At 34.2% G+C, this 26,011-nt stretch overlaps 1 protein-coding gene across 4 annotated transcripts; it reads left to right on the forward strand.

The window, feature by feature from the left end:
• The first annotated feature begins 1,979 nt into the window (after window positions 1–1,979).
• LOC18443108 (mitochondrial import inner membrane translocase subunit TIM14-3) lies at window positions 1,980–13,751 on the forward strand. 4 transcript variants are annotated; one of them, XM_011628319.2, is made up of 4 exons: window positions 1,980–2,104; window positions 3,066–3,121; window positions 12,976–13,154; window positions 13,384–13,751. In XM_011628319.2, the coding sequence occupies exons 2-4, from the start codon at window positions 3,119–3,121 to the stop codon at window positions 13,538–13,540; spliced, it is 339 nt and encodes a 112-aa protein (XP_011626621.1). In that variant the 5' UTR covers window positions 1,980–2,104; window positions 3,066–3,118; the 3' UTR covers window positions 13,541–13,751. The 4 variants fall into 4 exon arrangements, with proteins under 4 accessions (XP_011626621.1, XP_006853369.2, XP_020528498.1 ...); XM_006853307.4 differs by having other exon boundaries at window positions 12,979–13,154; XM_020672839.2 differs by having other exon boundaries at window positions 2,043–2,369; window positions 12,979–13,154.
• Window positions 13,752–26,011: the final 12,260 nt, after the last annotated feature.

Raw genomic sequence — 26,011 nt, forward strand, 5'->3', positions numbered from 1 at the left:
GGCGGGGTCAAGTTCGGGTCCATATGTAGGAGCCGAGCACTATTTGGGTGTGGGTCCATGTGCACCTAACCTAGACTCAACTCAAATAGTGTTATTATTTAAATAATTTTTAATATATAATATTTTATTAATATTTAATTATATAACTATAGACTTCTAATTAGGAAAAAGTTTATATTTCTAATACTCAAATAACATATTTCGTTACTATTTGAAGGTGTGCCCTATTTTGATTGTTTAGGGCCTCGGCCTTATGCAAACTGCACACTTTTAGTTATAATAATTGAATATTATATCTATATGAAAATAAAATTATTTCCATTTGGATCTAATTCTATATTGCTGGATCCAGACCGACCCGACCCGTTGCCACCCCTATGTTGGTGTCAAAACAAGAGATAGAAGAGGAACCTCTATTTCTTACCCCAATTTTTAGAAGGAAAATTGTTTCATGTGGCCTGGACCACATAAATACAAATGCCGTACAAGAAGTGTAAAGCATCCATCTCAAAGATAGATGCATGTAGGTGTTTTATCTAAAAACAATAAAAACTGATTGTCCAAATATTTTTTTATTAGAATTATTATTTGTAGTTTTTAAAATTTATTTATTTGTTCATATTCATGATCTTCATGTTAAAGATTACATATTTTTAAAAATTAAATAAAAAAATCCATCTCAAAAATAAATTTATTAATAGGCCCGCACTTCTACATATGCGGGCCACATAGAAACCGGGTCCTTTTTAAATTCGGGGTTCCTAATGATGAAAAGTGAAAACAAATAGAAGCCCGAATTTTCGGCCAAATTCCGTCTTTCCATTCTCTCGATGGAGCTCTTTTCTTCTAGAAAATCCAGAAGTTACACAAACCGTATTCGAACAACACGTGCGGCTTGCAATACTTGGCGGGCACGTTAAACACCGGAGCCTCATTTTTCTTTTCACAAATGACCTAGTCACCCTTCTATATCGACGCACCTTTTTCGATGACCATTTTACCCTCGGCTTCGACAATGGTACAATATTCCAACAAAATACAGTTTTTTTTGTGCTCCTGCGGGAGCGTGCTGGAGTACCGTTAAATTATTTTTCCTTAATGGCATGTTAATGGGGAGAATGAAGGGTGGAATTTTGAGGCATCAGCCTTCTAACTATCCATGCCCCAACCTCACACCAATAATGTCTAGTTATTCTCTTGAATAAATCTAAACTCGAGTACTTTTAAGACCTTAAATTTTGGATGAAATTTTTTCGACCCAACGATCAACCTCAAAAAGGAAAAAACAAAAAAGAAGAGCTTGAATGGGATTTTTTATGTGATTGAAAAAATAATGTCTTAAGATTGCACACAGATTGCCCATTTTTTAAAGGGTAAGACTTAAAGTGTTAAACAATTTAAAATTTATTTTTGAAAAATAATTTTTTAATAAATTTCAAAAATTTAAAATAAAATAATTCTCCCAGGTAAGTTATTGCCTACAGGAGTAACTTACAACACCTTACAGGAGCTAGCTTGATACTATCACAAATGACGAAACTGCATTAACGCCCCTGGGGCGTCAACTATTTTAACATTATGCTCACATTTTTATTTATTTATTTTTAAAATATCCATGAAAATATGTATAACAATAAGTTGGAATATTCTAAAAATGCTGAAATATTAAAGAAGGACACGGTTACTATGCGTGCCCACCCAAATAGGAACTAGCGCCACACACTGTTCAACAAACTTAGATGGCAAATTGGACGGTCAGTGGCATTAGTTCATATGTGAGCCCGCCTACATATTAACTTTATATATTAAATAATTAAAAAACTGAATATATTTGATAATTTTTTTTTTTTTTAGAATTGGATGAAGCCACTTCAATAATGCTATAAAAAAAAATAAAAAAAAGTGGGAGAATTACTAGCTTGACAGTTTTCGTGATTTCCGTTTGTTTCTCTTGGCGGTGGACTGTACCGTCATTTCAGATAGCTTTGGGGCGATACCGTCATTTTGTCATCAATATAAATAGAAGCACCTGCACGGAGCCAAACCTTCGCGGAAGGTGGGAAGCCGGGGCCTTCGCTGCGGTCTCTTCCACCTGTTGCCTAAGGTGCTCCTCTCTCTCTTCTTTAACCTGTCTTTCTCTCTCATCTCTCTTCTGTGACCTATTTTTCTCTCTCATCTCTCTTCTGTGACCTATCTTTCTCTCTCATCTCTCTTCTGTGACCTATCTTTCTCTCTCATCTCTCTCTTCTGTAACTGTCGCTTCTCTCTTTCTCTCTCTTCTGTAGCCTCATCTCTCTCCTCTGTAACCTAAGGTGTAAGGTGCCTCTCTCTCTTCTATAACACCTAAGGTGTCTCTCTCGGAACCTAAGGTGCCTCTCTCTTTATTCCCGGCCTCTCTCTTAATCCTCTTTCCTTCTCTCTCTTCTCTCTCTATTTGTTTCGGTTTCTCTCTCAGTTCTTCTATGTTTAACTTTCTTATCTACTCTTCCTATCATCCAGTCCTCTCTCTCTGTCTCTCTCTATTTCTTCCCATTTCTCTATCCCACGATGTGGGACTGTTTTCCCTCTCTGTCCATGCAGCTTCTCTCTAGATCATCTCTCTTTCTCACTCATTGATGTCTAAATTTTGGAATTTCTTGTTTTCAAATTCTACTGTTATGATTTTTTCTCCTATTTCACGAGTTATGAGTTTTTATCAGATTTCTGCATTTTAATTTTTTTTATCGAATTCAAATTCAATTATGTGGTTTTCTGGGTCAATACCATGGAAAATATGGTTTTTGTTTTTTGTTATTGCATAAACTTGATTTATTTTATCAAAAAAATGAAAACCTTGTCAAACACAGCTGGTTTGGTTTCAGTCTTGTATGTAGGACATGATTATATAGTTACATTTGGGACTGATATCATGGATATGAAAACACTTCATTTTTTTAAAATAATATTTCATATGCATTCTGTTCTGAGTTCTGACTTATATCATGCGTACTTTTGAATTCATTCAACTTACCTGTTCTGTTTTTTTTTTTTTAATTGTGTTCTTGTTACTTGTGGCTTTATTTCAGGATTACTGCTCGGATAGCCTTTATTGGTCCGGCAACTAGAGCTTTGTATTAATATGGTATGCTCTTTTATGCTCGTCTAGATATACTCAATTGCTTCGTGATATGATTTAACATCCATTTATCCAATTTCTATATACATCATAGAATCAAATGGATATCTCTAATTAGGGCTTTGGCGATGGCTAGGCCACCAATCTGAGTTTCATGGTCTTTCTATGTTCCTCCTTCTAAATACGATATTGACATTTATTGAGTTTGCAGTGTTTTAAAAAATGGGCCGGGGGGGAGGGATTGTCCACTACCCATCCTAATTCGGTTCAGCAGAATTGGCGATTCAGATCGGATCTGATCCCGATTTTTTATTTTTATTTGAAAAGAAACAGAAAGATTATAAGATATCTAAATTATACTGTGTACTCTATAATATTCAAGCTGAAATGGTGAATTAGTGAGAATTGTAGTCAGGTAGTGGGAGTTATAGGTTCAATTCCTCCCATTGGGTCGTGGCTTACAAAAAATAGTTATAACATTTTCATTCAAATATTGCACACTGAAGGGTTTGAACCTCCAACCTCATGAGCAAACGATGCAAGCGCTAACCACTAGCTCTATTTAATGTTTTTGATAATAATAATATACATTATAGTATATACGAAGTTTGAACACCAATCTAGCCCAAGAACCAGATTGGCCTTGGATGATTCCCAATTGGATCCGCGATTTCCAATCTGGATTGGCAATTTTTTAAACACTGTTCAGTTGTGATTTATGAAAATTATTTCAACCCATATTGAGTAGATCAATGCTTGCCTTTTCCTTTTTGTTAAGTAAATAAATGTACTTTGTTTCTTTTTTGTCTAGTAACCCTTAGTATTGCAGAATGCAGAGTGCTGCTAAATGCTTTGAATATGAAATGTATTTCATCTTGGGATGTTAAGAGTTTAGATTTGTACATTGAAGTTGGTATTGCTGCTTAATATATTCAAGTTGTGAAACATTGATGCATTTTTGAGGTTGCATGAATCTTATTTTCAGATACAAATGTTCCATGGCTAGAAACATGAAGAGTTTCTAGTATGGTTGCCCAGCATGTTGTATATGCTTGTAGTATTAGCTTAAAAGGTCAAATGTTAAGAAAAGACAAAAATAAAAAAAAAGGTATCATCTTGAAAGATGATTCTTGTAGACAGATGGCTGCGGGTTGATATTTCAAGTAGGCATCAGACTTTGAAGTTCTCTGCATGGGCCAAATTCATAGCCTATGCCTTTTTGTTGCTTAGTACTTTAGGGATATTATTGGACATGTTATTGATGAGGTGGACTCAAAATTAAGGATCTCCTTGTGGCGATAGAGACGGTCAATGCTATGGAATAAGAGCTTATGCTTGAGAAGTTTAATGGATTTGGAAGGAATTGTCATGGATTTTTGGAGTTAGTTGCAGTAGTGTGCTGCCTCATTTCTACTGGTGAAACGAAGAAGAAAAATGGTGCGACAACACCTAGTTGAGTTCATATTATGTTGTATTCTTCAGCTTGAAGAGGAAGAAGGTTGGCTCGTGTAGGATTATTATGACTGAAAAGCATTTAATTGATGGTCATGTATTGGTTGTCTTTTAGGTGTTTCCATATTACTGCTACATTGGTGGCTTTTTAATTGTTGGCTCTTGATCCCGTACCCCTGCCTTGGGTTCTGCTCTAGGTCATCTTCAGGTCTTCAACATTCTGTGGATCATTCTTGAATCCTTATCCATTTGCAAATCAAATATCTTTTAGAGCTTTATTATCTTAGTTTGTCATTTTTCATGGAACACAATTCTAAGTAAAAATATTAGAATTCTAAGTAAAAATATTAGTTTGTCATTTTTCATGGACAAAGTTTTGTCTTAGTAGATGATCTTAATTTGTCTAACACGTGTACAAAAATAAAGATATTTATCTAGATTGTTATGTTTATAGAGTGCGTTGAGATTTAATTTGGTGGGTGTTGGAGAAAAAAGGAGTCTCCATATACTATATCAACTTGGTGAGAGATATATACGAGAGAGTGTTAACTACTGTGCGGACAACTAGTAGAAAGACGAGTGAGTTTTCAGTGACAATAGGTCTACGTCAGAGGTCAACATTGAGCTCATGCTTCTTTGTCTTAGTTATGGGTGACTTAACTAGGCACCAAAAAGATGAGGTACCGTGGTGTATGTTGTTCGCATATGACATAATTTGGATTGATGAGACTTGAAGCGATGTCAACGCAAAGAGCTTTGGAGGGATGCTCTAGAACCTAAAGGTTTTAAAATTAGCCGGACTAAGATAAAGTATATGGAATGCAAGTTTAGTAATAACATGTGTAGAGACGAGGAAGTAGTTAAGATTGGCAGCCAAGACATACCAAAAAGAGCGCACTTTCGATATCTTGGGTCGATAATCTAGGAAAATAGAGAGATTGAAAAAATTTTGTCAAAAAAAATAATTGAGAGGTTGAAGATTTCAGACATGGAATTAGAGTTGGGTGGACGAAATGGAGATGTGCAACCGGAGTTTGATGTGATTGCCGCATACCAATGAAGCTGAATGAGAAGTTCTATAGGATAGCTGTGAGACCAGTTTTGCCTTATGGGCTGAAATAATGGGCGATCAAGAAATAACATACCTATAGAATGAGTATAGCTGAAATGAGGATGATGAGATGGATGAATGGCAAGATAAGAAGACGTAGAATTCGAAATGAATACATTCGGGAGAACTTAGGTGTGGCTTCAAAAAGCGATAAGACGAGAGAAAGTAGACTTAGGTTGGTTGGAATTGGGGATGTCCAATGTTATAATTGAGATCAATGTTCCAAAAAATGGTTCGTCTGGCACTTAGGCGGCCTGCCTATACAGGCTAGGGGGGGCTGGATGCATCACCCAAGCCTAGGGCAGCCCTCTTGGGCACTGGGTCCTTGGATGGGTGCGTAGGGATTGTGCTTGTGCATGGTTGTATTCGCCCCCCTAAATAAGATGGGGAAGGTGGGGAGGGATTTAGGCTCTTATGTGTCCGAAACACCCCTCCCCCTCCCCGTCCTTTTTTTTAGTTTGGCATATTAGCGTGCAAAAAACAAGAAAAAACACATTTTTTGCTTTCTTGTTAGATTGATTAGTTAGTTCAAAGTTTTAAAATGTTGATCCAAAACATCATCCTTATGGTTTGGATTTGATTTTATGGATTTTTTGAAGCTTATGATGGACTATGGGCTATGTGTATGAATTAATAAGAAGTATGCTCTATGGTGTTTGGGTTAAGGTTTGAACTATGGAGTATGGATTAATTGGATTATAATTTATGATTTGTGAATGGTGACTTGTGAGTTTATGAGTATATCATCATCATCCAAGCCTTATCCTAATACATGAATTCTATTCCTCCATTCTTCTCTATCAAGGGCTATACCCTCAGTAAGATCAAAAGGCACTATATCTTTTCTCACTGCTTCTATCCATGTTCTTTTGAGTCTTCTTTTTGCCTTTTTAGTGCCTTCCTCTTGAACCAAATCGTACCTCCTAACCGGTGTTGTATTTAGGTTTACGTTGCATGTGGCCAGCCCAACTAAGTCTACTTTTTCTAATCTATTGAAGCCACACTTAAGTTCCCTCATATGCATTCATTCCGAATTCTATCATTTCTTGTCTTGCACTCATCCATCTCAACATCCTCATCTCAGCTACACTTATCCTATGGATATGTTGAGAGTTTGTGACTATATGATTATTATATTATTCCTTGTGATTGTGTTAGTACTCAATGCTAGTAGTCTAGTTGGATTCTATTTTCTTATTTTTCTTAATATGTTATTAACTAATTGTCCAAATCTCAAATACTTTGGTTTCTCTCTGGAGTTTGGATTGATTGGACATAAAAAAATGTATTAAAAATGTGCCTCAATATGCGTTTTTTTAAACACAATTTGGACCTGAAACAGTTTTTTTGAGCAACTTCCACCCATGTTCTTCCACCTGGGCTGCCCAAAAGTCTCGGCAGCCAGGACGAATGCCACTCCCATCTCGCTCCGCCAAAAAAAAAAAAAAAAAAAAGAGAACTACATCTTCATTGAATCTGGACTCATTTTTCAAGCACAATTAAAATGAGTAATGAGTCATATGGATGACTTATCATTCCAAGTGACTTATCTAGAGGATTCAGGCGTAAGGTTTACACTTCAGAAAGTACCAAGTAGTGGTCTCTATATCTATTTGTATAGAGATTAGATTGTAATTCAAAGATTGAAGTTTCTCGAGGTTGGCTACTGAATTCTCATCAACTTGTATTGCTCTTCATGATAAAGAGGGGGTTTAAGATTAAATTCATATGGAAGTAAGCAATCTCTCTCCTTGTACTATGTAGTATTAGTGAGTATTGATTCACAGGGATAAAATCTTTATATTAAATTTGATAGATGTAAAAACTTGCACGCACCAGGGCCTTTAGAAACTTTGTGCTGTATAATTTCTGTAGTAACAGTCCACAAGGTCGAGCTTTACAAGAGGCCAACAATAACAACATTATGTGGTAATTTTTTTCATTGGTTTTGTCTTTGTTGTGGATTGCTATAACAGATTGTACTTGAATTGTTTGTATTAGCTTTGTCTGCATAGAGAGTTTTCATTCATAGCTCTGTCTGCATAGAGAGTTTTCATTCGCTGTAGACAACTTGTATTTGTGGGTGATTTCTCTGGGCATCCCTCATAACCTACCTGCCTGACCAAAAACAAATGAAAGTACTTTGGTGCATGCTCGTCTGTTTGCGAAGGCGATTGCAAATGGTGATTAAAACCCTGGGCTTCTGGAGTGCTGGGGTTGTCAAATGGTGTTGTCCTATGTGAATGCTAAGACTAATCCATTAGTAAGGGAACCGAGAACCTTATATGTCAATGGTGTAAGATTTTTGATGCACTATATACTGGTGAGAGAGAGATATCAGTGTTACAAAGAACCATTAAGGGGACAGCACTGTCTGATATTTCCAAATGCCCATATAATTGTTAGAGACCGCTGGATGTGGTTTGGATTTAGCAGTTATTCATGGGTAAGTCCTTTTTTCAAATCGCAATGATTGTAATAAGCATTGTTTTGTGGTGTCAAATTACCCATAGTTCCTGTTTCTCTGTGCCAATTACTTGAAAGAACGTAGAGAAAAAAACTCTCCTGCCTACTTAAAACACCTGTTTCTCCCCAATGAATACGCCCATTCATGAATATCGATTACGGAGCATCCAAAATTGGCCCTTGGATACCAGGATGCCGATGTAAACATATCATTTTCTCAATTATGATATTTGTTGACTTTGTTTAGAGATCAGAAATAGATTCCTCTCAGCGAAGTTGATTATAAATAGTTCTGATATACACAGGTTCATTTAGAAGGACAAAAGTACCCCTAATGGGTCATTTATCCTTTTTTTTTTGAAAGAAAGATCAACTTGTATCATACTAATAGTACGATTGCTATAACAAGTAATACAAAATTGGCAACCCACAGGTTGGATGCTTTATACACAGGTACCAGAAAATGGGGGCCATTAAACTCTATAGCTACAAAAACAGTGGTGAAAGAATGTCAGTGTGAGAGGTTTGTGACTAACACGTGGCAGAGAGAGATCGAGAGGGAGGGAAAAGATCAGGATTGAGAGGGGCTTGTAGAATAATTCCAACTGTACGAAAACGAGAATGTGAGGGGAGTTTGCTGATACCCATGAGTCAAATTGTGGCTCCCTGCTTCGCGAGACTGTCAGCCACGTAATTTACGTCTCTCCACGTTTGGATGAATGCAATTCAAAGACATCTGCATAGATAAAAAATATGATAAAAAAGATGGTCCAGTTTCAAGGGGCAGGTAGTCTTTTTGGAGGCCCATCCTCAGAATTTTTTGAGCGCTGTCTGCTATAAGGAGATTTCCCGTGGTGGGTTCAAATCTTTTTAGCTCTTCAAGAAGGGATATGGTGTCGGCTTCAGTGGAATCCGCAATTCCATTCTCGAGAAGGATAACCTAGTATTTCGTTGCTTGCCTCTGAATATTCCACTGAACCCTGCATGGCGAGGGTTTGCTAAGAGAGCATTCACTTAACTGATTCCTTCTTTTTTCTGCCTGCCTCCTAGGCTGGATCTGAGAATTCTGGAAGTCCTTGTGGAGAGGTTGCTTGTGAGTCATTTACGAACTCAGAGACTGTGAGGGTCTTGAGGCCTTTGTGGTTTTTTGCCCTTAAAATGATAGTTGATTTAATACAATCTGGTATGGATTGGAGGGTAGCCTCTTTTTCTTTAAAGATTCTCTTGTTCCTTAAATACCAAAGGGACCATTGACCACGTGGTGGCCATAGCAGAATCACACCAAATGATTGGCCTTCAAAAGGTCACGGTGGGGAGAAGAAGGCCTGGAAGAGTTGTTCGGTGGTTCTTGGGGTCACCCTTGATAACTGGATAAATTCAGCGGGAAAGACCAGAGGTGGGAAGCTACGGGACAATGAATGAAGAGGTGTTCGTTTGTTTCCTCGGCTTTGATACACTTGAGCAGCGAGTGTGTTGGCGACCACTTCTCTGTAATTGATCCACTGCTGATGGTCTTGTTTGAGATGGCGATCCAATTAAAAGCTTGGACCTTCGTGGGTGGCTTGCACAGGCCATGGAAACTGAATTGATTTGTTTAAGGGCACGTACGAGGCGACTGCAAATCTTCATGCACTATTAGGAATCCAAATTAGCTTGTCATGGCCCTGACCTGGGAAGAAGCAGGGAGGTAACAGCTCAAGTGAGGCCATGTAATCCCTGGACTCGTCTTTAGTCAGGGACCTCCTGAAGGGGAAATTCCCAACATTAGAGCCACCAAAGCTCTCATAAGATTGTGCCACCTGTGTTACCGTTTGTGACCACCAGTAACAGAGCAGCCGTCTTTCCTCTAGGATTGAGTCCCTGAGTCAGCCATAATTCCAAAATCTGATCCTTTCCCCAGTTTTGACTGTTACTGAATATTAGTCATGAATTTGTTATGGCTAAGCATGATACTTTTCCAGATTGCCAAAGCCCTGGCATCTCTTCGCCCCTTTGGGAACCAGCCTGACAAAGCTGGTTTTGTTGGGTGGCATACTACCACTGTGCCACCCCCATTTTCTTAGTGCCGCAGAACTTTCCATCCAGGATCTAATTCTAAGACCAACTCCGGTTCTACACATGTTATCCTGGGCATAGGGTGAAATTTGTGGCTTTTTGTAGATCCAGGCCAAAGGAAATTTTGCTCAATTTTGTTACCAATGGCAACTGTTATTTGGAATATGGACATCTGGCAAATAGGGATGTTTGATAGGGTGGCTTATGTTAGGGTTAATTGGTCTCCAAACGTAAGGAATCTTCCTTTTCTACCATTAGGGAAAATTAGTGAAATTAGCCTAATTTTGTGCAATTAGCACTTAAGAAGAATGGAAGTTAAGGGAATTGTATGCACTTAAGATAGTCACCATGCGTGACACGCACCATGGCAGCATGTTTGATATGCTCTAGAGACCCTAGTTGCTTCCTATATCAATCATGAGAAAATAAAATCTCTACTTTTAATGTGCCTTTTTATGGAATCCAAGAAGTTTTGGACAACATGAGGAATAATTGATGTGTATAATATTTTAACCTTTGTATTATCTATTATACTGGGCCTCCAAGTTGCCTTCCTGCCCTCGACAAATTGAGCCTCTTCTCAATCAAATCTTTGATTGAGAAAGAAGCTTTGGAGAACATGAGGAATAATTGACGTGTATAATATTTTAACCTTTGTATTATCTATTATACTGGGCCTCCAAGTTGTCTGCCTGGCCCTTGGCAAATTGAGCCTCTTCTCAATCAAATCTTTGACAAGTACTTATGGAGAGAAAGAAGCTCAAATACTGATTCCCTAGCCTGGGAGGGTGTGACCTCCAGTGTATAAAAAAGCGCTTGTTGGGTCCTAGGCGGCCTGGGCGGTCCAGGCCACCCAGTGCCTAGGCGGACGCTCAGAACCTGAGCAGCGGCCCTGTTGAAAAAAAAATAAAAAACATACAAAATTACCAATATACCATATTCCAAGTTGAAAAAAAAAAAATAGACGGGAAGAGAATTTTGATAATCCATAATGTTAAAACAGTAAACTGTAAAACCATACAAGTGTAGGATATAAAAGTCAACACTCAACACAACACAAATATACAGAAATTTAGAAAATAAACATTCTAACAAAAGTTAATACTCATGACTCAACACAACAGTTAACAGACTCAACACTCAGCACCAAGAGGCAAGAGTCTTCAGTCGTTGTCATCATCATCAGTAGAGGGAATATCAATAGGGCAAGCCTCATCATATGCATTAGAGTCGAGGCAATCATCATCAGAGTCATCTCTCTCTTCAATATAACGCTCGTCCTCTTCTGTTTTTTCTGAATCTTTATTTTCCTCCTCTTCTTCTATTTTCCTCTTACTAGTATGTGCAGTCTGTGCAGATGAGGTCCTAGGAGTCTTGGCTGCTCCATTCTTTTCTTTGTGCTTCTCTGAACTCAAATATTCTATAATTTCCTCCTTGGTAGCCTCAGTAACATTTTTATATGGGGCAACATCCCCCTTAATACTGGCAAGATGTTTTTTAAATCGGTAAATTCTCCCATTAGTATCATTTCTACAATAAGTACATTTAATACGATTTTTATCACTTGGATTTGGGTTGTAACCATACTTCCAACTCGGATCACCACTCCGACTAGAACCTGGAGAAGATAATTCCATAGAACAAGGCTTATTTTCATCCTTTTCTGGTTCTTCAAAATTCAAAAAATGTTTAATCTCATCCGGAACTGCTTCAAGAACCTTTGTACAAGAAGCAACATTACCTCTAACACCAGTAAGGTGTTTTTTTAATCGACTAATACCTCCTTTGGTATCTTTTTCACAAAAATTATACCTGATATACAATTTTTATCATTTGGTTTTGGGTTGTACCCATCCTTCCAACCCGGATCACTTCTTCTAGAAGTAGCAAAAATAGAAATAGATCTATCACAAGGATTTTGATCTCTTCTTTGATAGCTTCAGGAATATTTTTACAAAGGGCAACATCTCCTTTAATATCGGCAAGATGTTTCTTAAACCGATTTATGCCTCCTTTTGTATCTTTTTCACAAAAATTGCATCCAACGCAATTTTTGTCATTTAGATTCGAGTTGTATTCATATTTTCAACTTGGATCTCCACTCCGACTAACTCTTGAAGAAGACATCTCAAAATAGAACAAGCAATCTAAAAAATGCACTTACTTTGGTTGGTTGAACTCCAAACTTTGAGAAACACTACGATGATTCGATCCAATGAAATGTAGTTTTTTTGGATGTTTCCTTCTCTCTAAAAGGGGTTTTTGTGGGTTCAGGTTTCTAATGAATCTAAAATCCATCATTCTAAACTTTTATATCTTGAAAAAAACAAAAAACAAAAAAAAGTACTTTTCCACCTCTGAGCGGGGCGCAGGCCCTGGGCAGCCGTCTAGGTCTGGACACCCAGGGACCACCGTCCAATTTGGCCGCCTAGGCGTTGGGCGGTCCGTTTTTTTGAACAATGGTGACCTCCCACACTTTTGTATCTAACACTACATAACCAGGGCCTGAATTCTGAAGTGGCGCCTTTGTTGTTACCCCCTTTGTGTCTCTTGGAACTTTCTTTTTGTTTTTTGACTCTAGTACGTTCCTCCCATTTTGGAAATTGGTGTAAAAAATTGTACATATCTATTATCCAGTAATGCATTTCCATTAATACATTCACCTTTACTCAATTATTATTTTGATCTCTGACATAAAAAATAGACCTAACTGGGAGCTCAGTGTAGTACAAATAAATGCATAATCCCTTACTGTGGATAACCATCATTGTGCAAGGAGGGGCCTCTTGCTGCTGGCGCTGCAGTTGGTGCTGCTGCATTAGGGGCACGCTACTTAATCCAGGCTTGGAATGCATTTAAAGCGCGTCCATTAGTCCCTCATGCTCGGAGATTTTACGAGGGTGGGTTCGAGCAAGTGATGTCAAGAAGAGAAGCTGCACTCATCCTTGGAGTCAGGTACTTGCCTCTCTCTCCCCCCTCATACACAAACTCTCTCTCTCAAAACACAAAAGACTACATGTAATTAGATTTTTATAGCTTTCTCTCTCTGCCTCCCTCCCTCAAACGCACTAATACAAACTGCATGTGAATTCACAGATATAACGCTCACATATATACCGAGTTTGTGCTGCACAAAACACACACCTCTATATCTGTTATATTGATGTAAGTGACTCGCTCTCAGGGAATCTGCTGTTATGGAGAAGATTAAAGAGGCCCACAGAAGAGTAATGGTTGTAAATCACCCAGACGCTGGTGGCAGCCATTATCTGGCTTCCAAGATCAATGAGGCAAAGGATATGTTAATTGGGAGATCAAAGGGTGGTGGTTCTGCATTTTAGGAAGACTGCCCTTCCTTTCCAGTATACGCTGACACCCACTGATATCTTCTTTTTCTTGTCTAATATTGAAATTTTGACAAAAGCTAACACATTATAATCAATAATGATTTGTAAACTATTCATCATATGCTTTACATGTATTTTTTAATAATTACTTATTCAAGACCAATAATGGTCAACTTTCTGATATAAAAACAATGTTTTAGCTTCATTGTCCAGCTCTACTCAGGAAATTTGGGATTTGGGTCGTCTGGTGGACATCATTTAGTTGTGCATAATTCCAGAGAAATTTGATGGTGGCGAAGTGAAATATTTTGGATGCGGTTAACATGGGGCCAAGCCCGCACATGTAGAAATGCGGCCTTGGCAATAAATATATTTTTTAAATATAATTTGATCTTAATTTTTTAAAAATAAATTTATTATATATTAAGCGAGAAGGAGATCCACACTATTTTTATGACATGTGTCTCTTTTTATTTTTGATATGTATCCCTCTTTTTTTTTATTTCTAAAAAAATAGGTCAATTGCTACCAAAGGTTTCCTAGATTTTTAAATTTCTCCAACAATCTCTCTAAAAAATGGTTGGACTTTTTTTTTCAAAAATTTCAAAGTTAGAGGTTCTCACCTCCGTAAATCTCTCCAGCAATCTCTCTAATTAAATTAAACATCAAAGTAATTTCTTTCCTTTCTCATTTCTTTCTCCTCTCAACGGTTCGTCTCCTTAAATCTCTCTTCCCTTGACTATTTATTTCTTTATCTCTCCTTAAATAACTGTCCATCTCCTCTTGCCCTCCTTCAGAGGCTCTCCTACTCTCTCTCCGCGCACTCTCTTTTTTAACAATATCTATCCTATTTTTTTTTTTTTAAATCTCTCTATTTTTTATTTTATTTTATTTTGTTTTATTGTATCTATCTCTATATTATATATTAAACGAGAAGGAGACACGAGTCTCACTCTTTTTTTTTTTTTGAAACAAGTCAATTGTTACCAAAGGTTTCTACCTCTTTAACTTTCTCCAACAATCTCTCACCAAAACAGTGGGACACTCTTTTCAAAGGTTTCAAAGCCAGGTTCCCACCTCTTTCAATCTCTCAAACAATCTCTCTCCTTAAATTAAACATCCTCTTTCAATTTCTCAAACAATCTCTCTCCTTAAATTAAACATCGACCGTTAATTTTTTTCCTCTCGTTTCTCTCCCCTCAATGTTCCCTCCTTAAATGTCTTTCTTTTTCTCTCATTCTCTCCTTAAATGTCTTTCTTTTTCTCTCCTTAAATCTCTCTCCCTCTCCTCCTTTCCCTCCCTCTAGAGGCTCTCTCCCTCGCTCTCCGGACATCCTCTCTTTTTGTCTCAAAGCTTTCTAATATCTACCCATTTTCTTTTAAAATCTATTTTCTATCTTATTGTCTTATTCTAATTTTGACTTTTTTTTTGTTAGATTGTAATTTGCGGCCAATATACCAGTTAATTATAGATCCCTAGACGTTGTCAAATTTTGAACACTTTTCAAAATTCTAGGTAGCAAAATGCGTTTCTTTAAATTATTGTAAATTGGTACTATATTTATTTGTGTCGTTCTCCATTTAATTTAATTATATTTTATTTATTAAATATATAAATTTAATTTATTGTGTGGATAGAAATAAAGAAGAATATCGTTTGGCTTGAGTAATTGTGATTGAGTAATTTGAATAATGATAATTTTCTAATTGTTGTAGTTTTATACCAGTTAATCATAGATCTCTTGACATTGTCAAATTTTATGCATCCTTCTAAAATCTTAGGTAACAAAATGAGTTTGTTTTATTTATTGTAGTTTCGTACTATATTTATTTGTGTTGTTTTCCATTTATTTTAATTATATTTTATTTATTAAATTTTAAATCTAATTTATTGTGTGATTTAGAAATAAAGAAGAATACACCTATTAATCATAGGTCTCTGGATGCTGTGAAATTTTGAATACCATTTTAAAATTTTAGGTAACAAAATGTGTTTCTTTAATTTATTATAGTTTGGTACTATATCTATTTGTGTCGTTTTCCATTTAACCTCATTAAATTTTATTTATTAAATATATAAATTTAATTTATTGTGTGAATCATAAATAAAGAAGAACATCATTGGGCCTGAGTAATTGTGGTTGAGAAATTTGAATAATGATAAACGTATTTTCTAATTATTGTGGTTTTATACCAGTTAATCATAGATCTCTTGATGCTGTCAAATTTTAAATACCCTTTTAAAGTGTTAAGTAACAAAATGAGTTTCTTTTACTATGTAGTTTAGTACTATATTTATTTGTGATGTTTGCCATTTAGCCTAATTATATTTTATTTATTAAATTTATAAATCTAATTTATTATGTAGATTATAAATAAAGAAGAATATCATTTGGCTTGATTAATTGTGGTTGAGCAGTTTGAATAATGATAATAGTATTTTTTAATAGGTGTGGTTTGTATAGAGCCTAGGCTCTAAAAAATTAGATTAGAGCCTACTTTCAAATAGTGTCGAGGAATGTGGTGTCAATAGCAGAAATTTTTTTGATAGCCTTAAGCTATATTTTTCATATTTATTTATAAAGTTTAAAGCTTCAAATTAGTGTAGATAGAGAAATCTATGAAAACTTGAAAATCTTGAAATTTGAAGGTCCAAAAAAAACGCTACAAAGTATACTATTTTCTAAACTTGAAATCCATTTTTTTATCATGTCCATGCATCTTGAAGACGAAATGATTAATTTGAGGATATTTGGGCATCAAAACAACCTTTTCTAGTGAAAGTTTTTGAGGTAGGCTTTAATTTGATTGTTTAGATCCTCGGCTCTATATTAACTTTTCCCTTTTCTAATTGTTGTGTTTATTTTCATAATTATATTATTGTATACGATGATGACAATTATATATTTTAATTAATTGATTAACAAAATATCATTTGGCTTGCATAATTGTGGTTGAGTAATTTGAATAATGATAATTGTATCTTCTAATTGTTGTGGTTATTTTCATAACTCATAGTGTTGTATACAATAATGACAATTATATATTTTAATTAATTGATTAGCATAATAATAATTTAATAATAATTAATTATAATAATATAATGACACTTGCATACATAATGTACTAGCATCGTTTATTACAAAATATATATATTCAAAATATAGGGAAAATTTCATACGGACTTCTAATTCCCCATCTTATTCACGATAGACTTTCCTTTTATTTTTCTTTCAAGTGGCATAAAAAATCCCTCAAGTATTTCACCATACCCCTTCGTTTCTTCTCTCCCATGTTAATTCACTTTTGGCCACAAAAACTAGCCCCAACAAATTGTTTTATTTCATCTCAATACCAAAGCTTTTTTAACCCTATTGGAAATAAAAGTGTCGGAAATAAATGAGATGGAATAAAACAATTTGTTGGGGCTAGTTTTTGTGGCCAAAAGTGAATTAACGTGGGAGAGAAGTTATGAGGGGGTACGGTAAAATACATGAGAGTTTTGTTATGCTGCCTGAAAAAAAAATAGGACGGTCTACTGTGAAATCAGATGGGGAATCAGGGGTCTGTATGAAATTAATATAAAAAATCCATGAACATAATATATTATAATGAAAATTTATATTCATAATAATTAACATAATTATAGATATTGACATGCATAAATTTAAAGTTCTTGAAATTTTATAATTTATTTAAAATTTATTTATTGTATAATTATTTATTATAATTTAATTACTGGAGATTATGATAATAATGTTGTATTATTAATAAATTACAATTGTATAATTTTATTGATGATAAATTAATAAAATTACAAATTTTAATATATTTTATGTCAATTAATAATTAACATGGTGATAACTAATCGATTTGATTATATTAATTATAATTCAAAACTATTATAATATTCATAACAAAATAGAACTATGAGTATTAATTAAAAATAGCAAGATTATGATTGTAATATTTTATTAAATATCATACTTATTACACAAATAATTATAATTATAGATTGTATTATTATAAGTATAACTATATATTATTATAAAAATATATTCCACATTAAATTTTTTATTTTCGGAGATACTTTTGGTTGGCTTTATAAATGTGATCAGTATGTGCATATTTCAATCATTGTTTTTTTTTTTTATGACAAGTATTTCTTCTATCTTTCACTATGAAGGGTATTTCACGTCTCTTTCGCTTTCTCTCTATATGTGTGAGAAACTATTACTTTTATTTTATTGTGGAATTTAGTTTAATTTTTATTTCATTTTAGGTTTTGTAAATTTATTTTCCTTAAAAAATTTTATTAAAAAATATTACATGCATAACATTTTAATAACACATACAACGCAGGTGCATGCTACTAATCTTTAACATGGAGATCATGAATATGATTTTTTTAAAAAAACTAGAAATAATAATTATATTGAAAAAAAATTTGGATAATTAGTTACAATTGTTTTTAGATAGACTACCTATTTGCATCCATCTAGGGATGCTTTATACCTTTGGACTGCATATTGTAGAAATGCAGTCCAGCCCGTATGAAACAATTGTTCATTATCTTTCCCTTTGATGATTGGCTTGGGTTTTGTCTTTAGTTTGGAGAAATTTGATGTGGCAAAGTGAAATATGGCTATCTTTAGTTGGGAATATAGATTTTTGTTAACAACATAGGGTTAGCCAACCCCAAATAATTTGGATAAAGTTCAGATGATGATGATCACAAAGTCATCATGGGTGATCCATGAACAAGTGCGTGAGTATACTATCTGCAAATTCAATTCAGGGTTATTGATTCGCAAATATCTTTCAAATTTATTTATTCTCTTTGGTTCCTGATACTCCAGGACATTTGCTTCCAATCTTTATGAATTTGGACACTTGATGAAGAAGATGCATGGTATGGGTAGTTGGTATTGAACCTTAGGCTGCCTTGAATATGGATCAAGGGGAGGTAGAACTGAAAGTTAAATTAGTCTTAGTTGTTTTTAATCTTTTAATTTTGAGTATGAAACATTGAGTGAACTTGGTGAATTGTGGAAGGCTTGATCATCTTGAGTTGGAAAAACTTGCCTGAGTAAATTTGACCGGTCTAAATTAATTGGCTTCAGTAGGAGGGTTTAATTTAATGGGTCAGTAGGAGAATTTACTTTATGAAAGACTGGGATGTGTCCTTGTACTTGTGTGGAAGAAGTTTATATAAGGTTGCAAACATATAGAAGTGAGGTTATAATGATCTGCACTTTTCATTTCATTTGAAAAGTTAAAGGTTTATTTTTTTTATTTTTTTTTGAAAAATGTACCTTTTGTGTGTGTTATCACCTAAAATGAATAAGTTTAGGTTGTGCTTTTACTTGTCAAATCTTGCTCGTCTTAAAAATGCGTAGTACTTTTGAAATTTAATGTTTTCAACAATAGAATTAATGTGAAATTTTGATTGTACAGGGCACCAAGAAAAATAAAAATAAGAAATATTTTTCAAAACTTAAAATGACCAAACCACCACCCTACATGTGGCGTCATTTTAATAGTTTTTTAAAAATAAATTTTATATTTTTACATTTCAAGTGGATACACTTGAAATTTTAACTTAAGAGAAAGTATATAATGAGACCATTTATATTTGGTACAAAATGGTCACAATTAATCTTTGACCATTGGATGTGAAATTTGGTGGTTGCATTTATTTTATTGACCATGCTCTAAGTTCAAACAAAATTTTCTTGAACTTTGTGACGCACCCAAGCTATTAGATTTCACATTGGATGATTGTAAGTAATTGTGACCTCATTGTACTAAAGGTACATGGTCTCATTGTATACAATCCCAAAATTTAAATAGTAGTATGTACTTTTAACCATCTGATAAAATGCGACAACTGGGAGTTTAAATTAAATTGCTATTCAATTTAGATGAATAATTTAAAATTTTATGTAAATTTAAAATTACAAATATGTCATTTTCAAAAAAATTAATTAGCTACCATTAATGTAATTTTTATAGTTGTAAGGCCATTTGTTGTCAAAAGTTTTAGAGCATGAGAATATGAGTTATTAATAGTGCAGTGCATATGTATGGGAAATGATTTCATATCACCGCGTTATTGCAATATGATGAAACTATATTTCTAGAAAACCATGTTTGTGGCATTTGTATGGTCCCAAATTTTGAATATTTTTTTCTTTTCGTCTTAATAATTAATTTAAAAAACTAAATAAAGTTCAATTTGTACCCTAGATATGCTTAAAATGAGTTCTCTCCATCAATGAATCTCGATCATGTATTTGCTGAATTCAAAATCATTTGTTTCTGGGTTAACATTACTAATCTAATGATAATAAGCTACTTGGAAAGAAAAAAATTATTATAAGGCCTAGATGTAGACCAAAGCATCTCCCTAAAATTGATTGTTTAAGGTTGCAACCTTATAGAAACCACACCTTATATATATATATATATATATATATATATATATATATATATATATATATATATATATGAGCAATGATCCAATGCAACGGTTGTATTATAGTATAATGCAATGACACTTCTAGAAAATATTTGTATAACTCTAAATTTTGCACACACACTCTCTTCATCTCAATAATCAATACCCCCCCCCCCCCAAAAAAATTTCAATTTGAACCCTAGATATGGTCAATATGAGTCCCTTCCAAAAACGAATGTAGACCATTCATTTTGTGAATTTCAAGATCTTAGCCTTTATAAACTCAAAATCATTTTTTTAGTTTTTAACATTGTTCATCTAATGATAATAAATTCATCCAAAAAAATTGAAAATGAATAAATCTCTCTAAGGCCTAAATCTAAGCATCTCACCAAAATGAACGGCCTATGTTAATTGGGCTAAAAAAATACTTTCTAGGTTGTGTTTTCAATTTTTTCTTATTTTCTTTTTTAGTGTTCATTAGAATGAAAAGAGTGTATATTTCAAAATTTAGATCAAACAAATGGCCATAAGATGGTTTTTTAAGGTTATTGCATCATATTACTATACAACGGTTGTATGGAATCATTGCCATATATATATATATATATATATATATATATATATATATATATGGGTGTGGTTTCTATAAGGTTGCAACATTAAACAATCCAATTAAGGTGCACCTCCAAATTTTTATCATAACATATAATTTTGGTATTAAACATTCTTAGGATTATCTGAAAATCTATTTGCATATCTAATTATAAAATTTTAAACTCCAAAAATGGTTAAAATCAAGTAGATCTATAAACATATGAAAATCTTGAAAATAAATGGTCTCAATGTCAAGATGATCAATTAGAGAGTTTTTTAACATTAAAACGAATCCTTTTCGATGGAAATTTGAGGCGCATCTGTAATTCTACATTTTAAGGTTGCAACCTTATATAAACTTTTTCCTCTATTTTATATATATATATATATATATATATATATATATATATATATATATATATATATATATATATATATATATATATATATATATATATATATATATATATATATATATATATATATGTATGTATGTATGTATGTATATATGTATATATATATGTATATATATATATACATATATATATACATATATATATATATATATATATATATATATATGTGAAGATACTACAAAATGCCTATAGGCGAAAATGAACAGTGATTTTGCCTATCCTCCTCACTATCCAAAGTTCATCCCACGGTTATGATTGTCCGATTATGTTTTATTTTTTATTTTTTATTACAAATTAGAATGATCCAAAATTTCGAATATATGTTCATAAAAAATAGGTGAATCTAAGAAAAATATCAAAAAAATATTTTCAATGAAATAAATTGACCAAACTACCCTCGAAAAGTTTCAGCAGTATTTTGGTCAATTTGGTATTTGCAAATTATTTTTTTGTATTTTTATTAGGTGCATCTCACTAATATGTATACATGCTCCAAATTTTAGATCATTTTAATTTGTAGAAAAAAAATAAAATATTACTGGATAATCGTGATCGTGCGATATATATATATATATATATATATATATATATATATATATTACAATCACACATAAGTAACTGAGAAAGGTAAAGATAGAACCTGATTATGGTGAGCTATGAAGGTCAGGATAGCTCTGATTGCACTATTGTCTGGAAGGCGGTTCTTTCAAAGATTAGGTAAGGGGTTTTGAATCAAGTGAAGGTTGCAAGGGTTGCAGATTGAAGATTGTTGTAGGTTTGCAGAGGTTGTCGGAAGGTTACAGGTTTGCAGAGGTTGACGGAAGGTTGTAGGTTTGCAGAGGTTGAAGGAGGGTTGCAGGTTGCAGAGGCTGACGGAAGGTTGCAGGTTTGCAGAGGTTTGAAAATAGGTTCAAGGTTCAAGGTTGCAGAGGCTTGAAGGTTTGAAGGTTCAAGGTTCAAGGTTGCAAAGGCTTGGAGGAAGGTTCAAGGTTCAAGGTTGTAGAGGCTTGAAGGAAGGTTCAAGGTTCAAGGTTGCAGAGGCTTGAAGGTAGGTTCAAGGTTCAAGGTTGCAGAGGTTTGAGCGGGGAGCGAGAGATCCTTGAAGGTTCTGAGAAAGGGAGTAGAAGAGAGGAAGAGAGGAAGAGAGAAGTGAGACCCTGCTGTGAATGAAGGGAGTTAGCTCCTTTTACAGAGGGAGCTTACTTCAGAGGTAAGAAAAGAATAAAGGGGTGTCGAGAAAGAAGACAAAGAGCTCGGGGAAGAAGACAAAGGTGAAAAGACAGAAAGAAGATGCGCCATAGGGGTAAAGTATAAAAACAAAACAAAAAAGAAGGAAAGGATGCTTTTTGGCATCTTTGTACAGTGCAAGTTTTGTCCTTATTGCATTATTGCTACAGTAGGGCATAGTATCTTTGTCGGTGACGTGGTCATTGTTGTTTGTTGTATATGTCGGTGCTTGGAGTCTGGGAACAGTATTTTGGCTTCTATTGATAATTTCTTCTGTCGTTTATGTGCCAGCTTGGATAGGGACTTTATGGTCTTTGGCTAAATTCTTCTGGGTCGTCTTCTTCTGGATCAGCTTGACTTAGTTGGAGATACTTATTGGTGTGGAGTGGAGACGACTGTACGGTTTCTTCGGAAGATGTTGGTTTCCTTACGGCTTCAGCAAAAATCTCTTTCATTTGTTTCTCAAGTTCTTCTTTTGATGCATTGGGAATGGTTTGCAACATATTTCAGAGGTAGGTTGGAAAGTCAAAAGAGGTGTTTGTAGTATTTGGGTTTTCCTGGTATTTAGGTGTTTTTGGAGGTATTCTTTTTGGTGTGGTCTTGGTGAGATCCATTTAGAAGATATCCCACCATTTTACAGATATGGTTTTTCTCAAACGAGGGATATAGGTATAGTCATTTGTGGTATTGGATGAGATGGTGTAATCCCATTTCATAATCCATGGGATTTGATATAAGGCCATGAAATAAAGGTGAGTGTCAACCATATTATCAGTATTATTGTATTGCACAAATTGTTCCTACATGTTTTTGAAAGAAGGAGGTAAAATCAAAGAAGTTGAGCCCCACACAAAGAACTAGTTTTGAAACCATGTGGGGAATCTTTCGTAAATAGGCAGCCGGAACTGAAGATACCAACTGTGTGTATTGTTTGGATTTTGGTAGTAAAAGAATTTGTGCCAGGCTTCTATATACTCGGCATATTTGAAATATTTGTATGAAAACTCTGGGTTGTGTAATTTTTTTCCCTGTGCGGGGTTGCAACCCCACTCATCATAGGGAAGAAGTTTCTTTATCTGAACTTTAGAATAAGCAATTATTCTAGTATTCTGCTAGAAATAATGGACAACAGAGATGGACCCTGTTTCCATGAGTATGGCTTCATAGTACTCTCTGGTCTTAACCCCATTGGTAGGGTTGAGGTGGTTTAGCAAGTATAAGGGTGCAAGTTTGATTGGATCCATATGAACCTGATGTTCATCTATGGTGATATCCATTAAAAATGCTCTTTCGATGTATACTGATCGTGGGATATTTGATGTAGGAGCAGATTTTGATTGAGCTGGTGAGTAAGTGGGAGTAGAAGCATGTGCTTCTGAATAAGTGATTTGGTGTATTGGGGATTGTGAAGGTGAACGAATATTTAAAGGTGAAGGTTCTCCTTCATAAGGTACTATAGTTCTCATGGGTTGTTTATCCCTGCGAGAAGTGCCACGGGATCCCATGTTTTCAGATGAAGACAGAATATTAGTATTGATTTGGTTCTCTTGGAATAATTGAAGAGCAAGAGATAATGGGGATTCGTCATTGGCGTCAGTGTTGCCCCCCTGCAAAAATTCACGGGTTAAAAAATCAGGCAAAGAATTAGAAGACCCGGGAAGGTGTTCGATGGAAAAATCAAAGGCGGATAAGATAGCCTGCCATCGAGCAAATATTTGTTTAGAAACCAAAATGCTTGAGCAACTCTATCCAATAAATCTTTCTTATTGGGAATTGGATATCTTATCCATTGTAGTACTTTATTCAAAGGTTTATAATTAATAACAAGTCTAGGAACTCCTCGTTCCTTTTCAGCATTCTTATTGACATAAAAGGCTGCACAACTCCAATGTGAGGAGCTTGGTCGTATAAGCTTTTTATTTTGAAGATCTTTAATTTGTTTTTGACACATATCTAAAAGGATAGTATTCATCTGTATTGGTTTAGCTTTTGTAGGGATTTTTTTTTCATCAAACCCTGGTTCGTAAGGTAGACTTATACTATGCTTTTTTCTTTCCCAAAAAGCATTAGGGTGTTCACTACATATAGAAGTTTCTATATGTTGTTGTAATGATTGAATTTTTTGTTGTATTGAAGTAGTTTGTAGTTGTTCTTCAATGACTTTATATTTAATTTCCTGTTTGAGGGTACAAAGAAATTTTTCTTTATTTGTCAATTGACTTTTGACACTATTAAGTTCCTTCAATTTTGGTTTATGTATAAAATTAAATTGAACTGGAATATTTTGAATGACTGAGGATATTCCTGTTTCATTTATAGTTAAAGGATATAACAATGTAAGAAATGGAATTCCAAGTATTACTGCTTGGCTGAGTCCTTTTACCATTATGAATGGTGTATCTATACATTGGTGATTATTACAAACAGAGGCATTGGATAGTTTATATTTAATAAATAATCTACTTCCATCTGCTGTATTTAATATTTGCGTGGTTTTGTCAAAATATTTTGAAGGTACTAGGCTTTCATTGATACAGTTTAGATCAGCTCCGGAGTCTATTAAAGCTGGTGTTTCAAAACTATAATCTGAAGCAACAATTATTTTAACATAAACAAACCATTTTTGCACTACTATTTTATCTATTAAATTCACAGAAGGAGGAGATATTTCTTTAGCTTCTGAAGATTTAGGAATATCTGGTGATGGATTAGTTTTCATTAATTCATCAAAATCTATTTCATCTGTGTCTGACTCTTGTTGAGACATTTGTTGTAATTCTAATGATTTAATTCTATTTTTTAATTGAACTATTTCAGTTTTGATGTAGCTCAGTGTATACAAAGAAAATAGATATTTGAGGCAAAGACTATTTTCACACCAGACTACTACAAGAAGATACAATACGATGTCTTGAAAATACATATTCAACTCTAATTATAAAATGTAAAAATTCAAGATAGTGCAAATCTACAAATACTTGAAAATCTTAAAAATAGATGATCCAGATTTGGGATTCGTTTGTTTTATATATCTATACATCTCAAGGCCAAGATGATCAATCGGAAGGTTTTCAAACTTCAAAACACTCTTTTCTACTAGAGTTTTGACGTGCACCTTATTTTTATAATATAAAGCTAACCTTGTATAAACTTTTTCTTTCATTATATATTTTTCCTGCTGTGTCCCAAAAAAAAAAAAAAAAAAACAGATGATACTGAGTTTCTAGACTCTGAATCGGGAGGTGACGTCTCCGAATTTTGCGGCCCTAACAAAACTCCTAGATAGGGTTCTAAAAGAGGGAGCATAAAGTCAATTGGCATAGTAAAATGGAAAAAAGTGGAGCAGGTGATTCCTTTTGATGTTTTGTCCTCTTCTTATTGTCATTAAGCTCAACGGTTTTGATACTAATCAGTGAACCTTGGTTTGTGGGAAATTGTCACCTTTGTCCATCTTTGATGTGAATAAAGCTCAAATTTTAATGCTCTTGAGGCCTTATTTGGCTTCAAGTTTGAGTTGTTTGAGATACATAACCAATATTTTTGCTGTTGAATGATTTCTTGACTTTATTTTTTTGCACCCATCTCTAATCTCCACCTGTATGACTATTGGATTAAGTTCTTATATAACAATTCTTATGACAATGTTATGGACTAGAGTGTGAAAGCACATTTTTCTATATGAAACACAACATTCCTATCATTCCATTCGAGTAAATTGTGGTATTTAAACAAATATTTTTGAATGTTGCGAAGTTTGGTACTCTT

Source organism: Amborella trichopoda, chromosome 2 (assembly GCF_054954075.1).
Source record: "Amborella trichopoda isolate Santa Cruz 75 chromosome 2, AtrichopodaSantaCruz75HAP2 v2.0, whole genome shotgun sequence".
In the NCBI taxonomy this organism is placed as follows: Eukaryota; Viridiplantae; Streptophyta; class Magnoliopsida; order Amborellales; family Amborellaceae; genus Amborella; species Amborella trichopoda.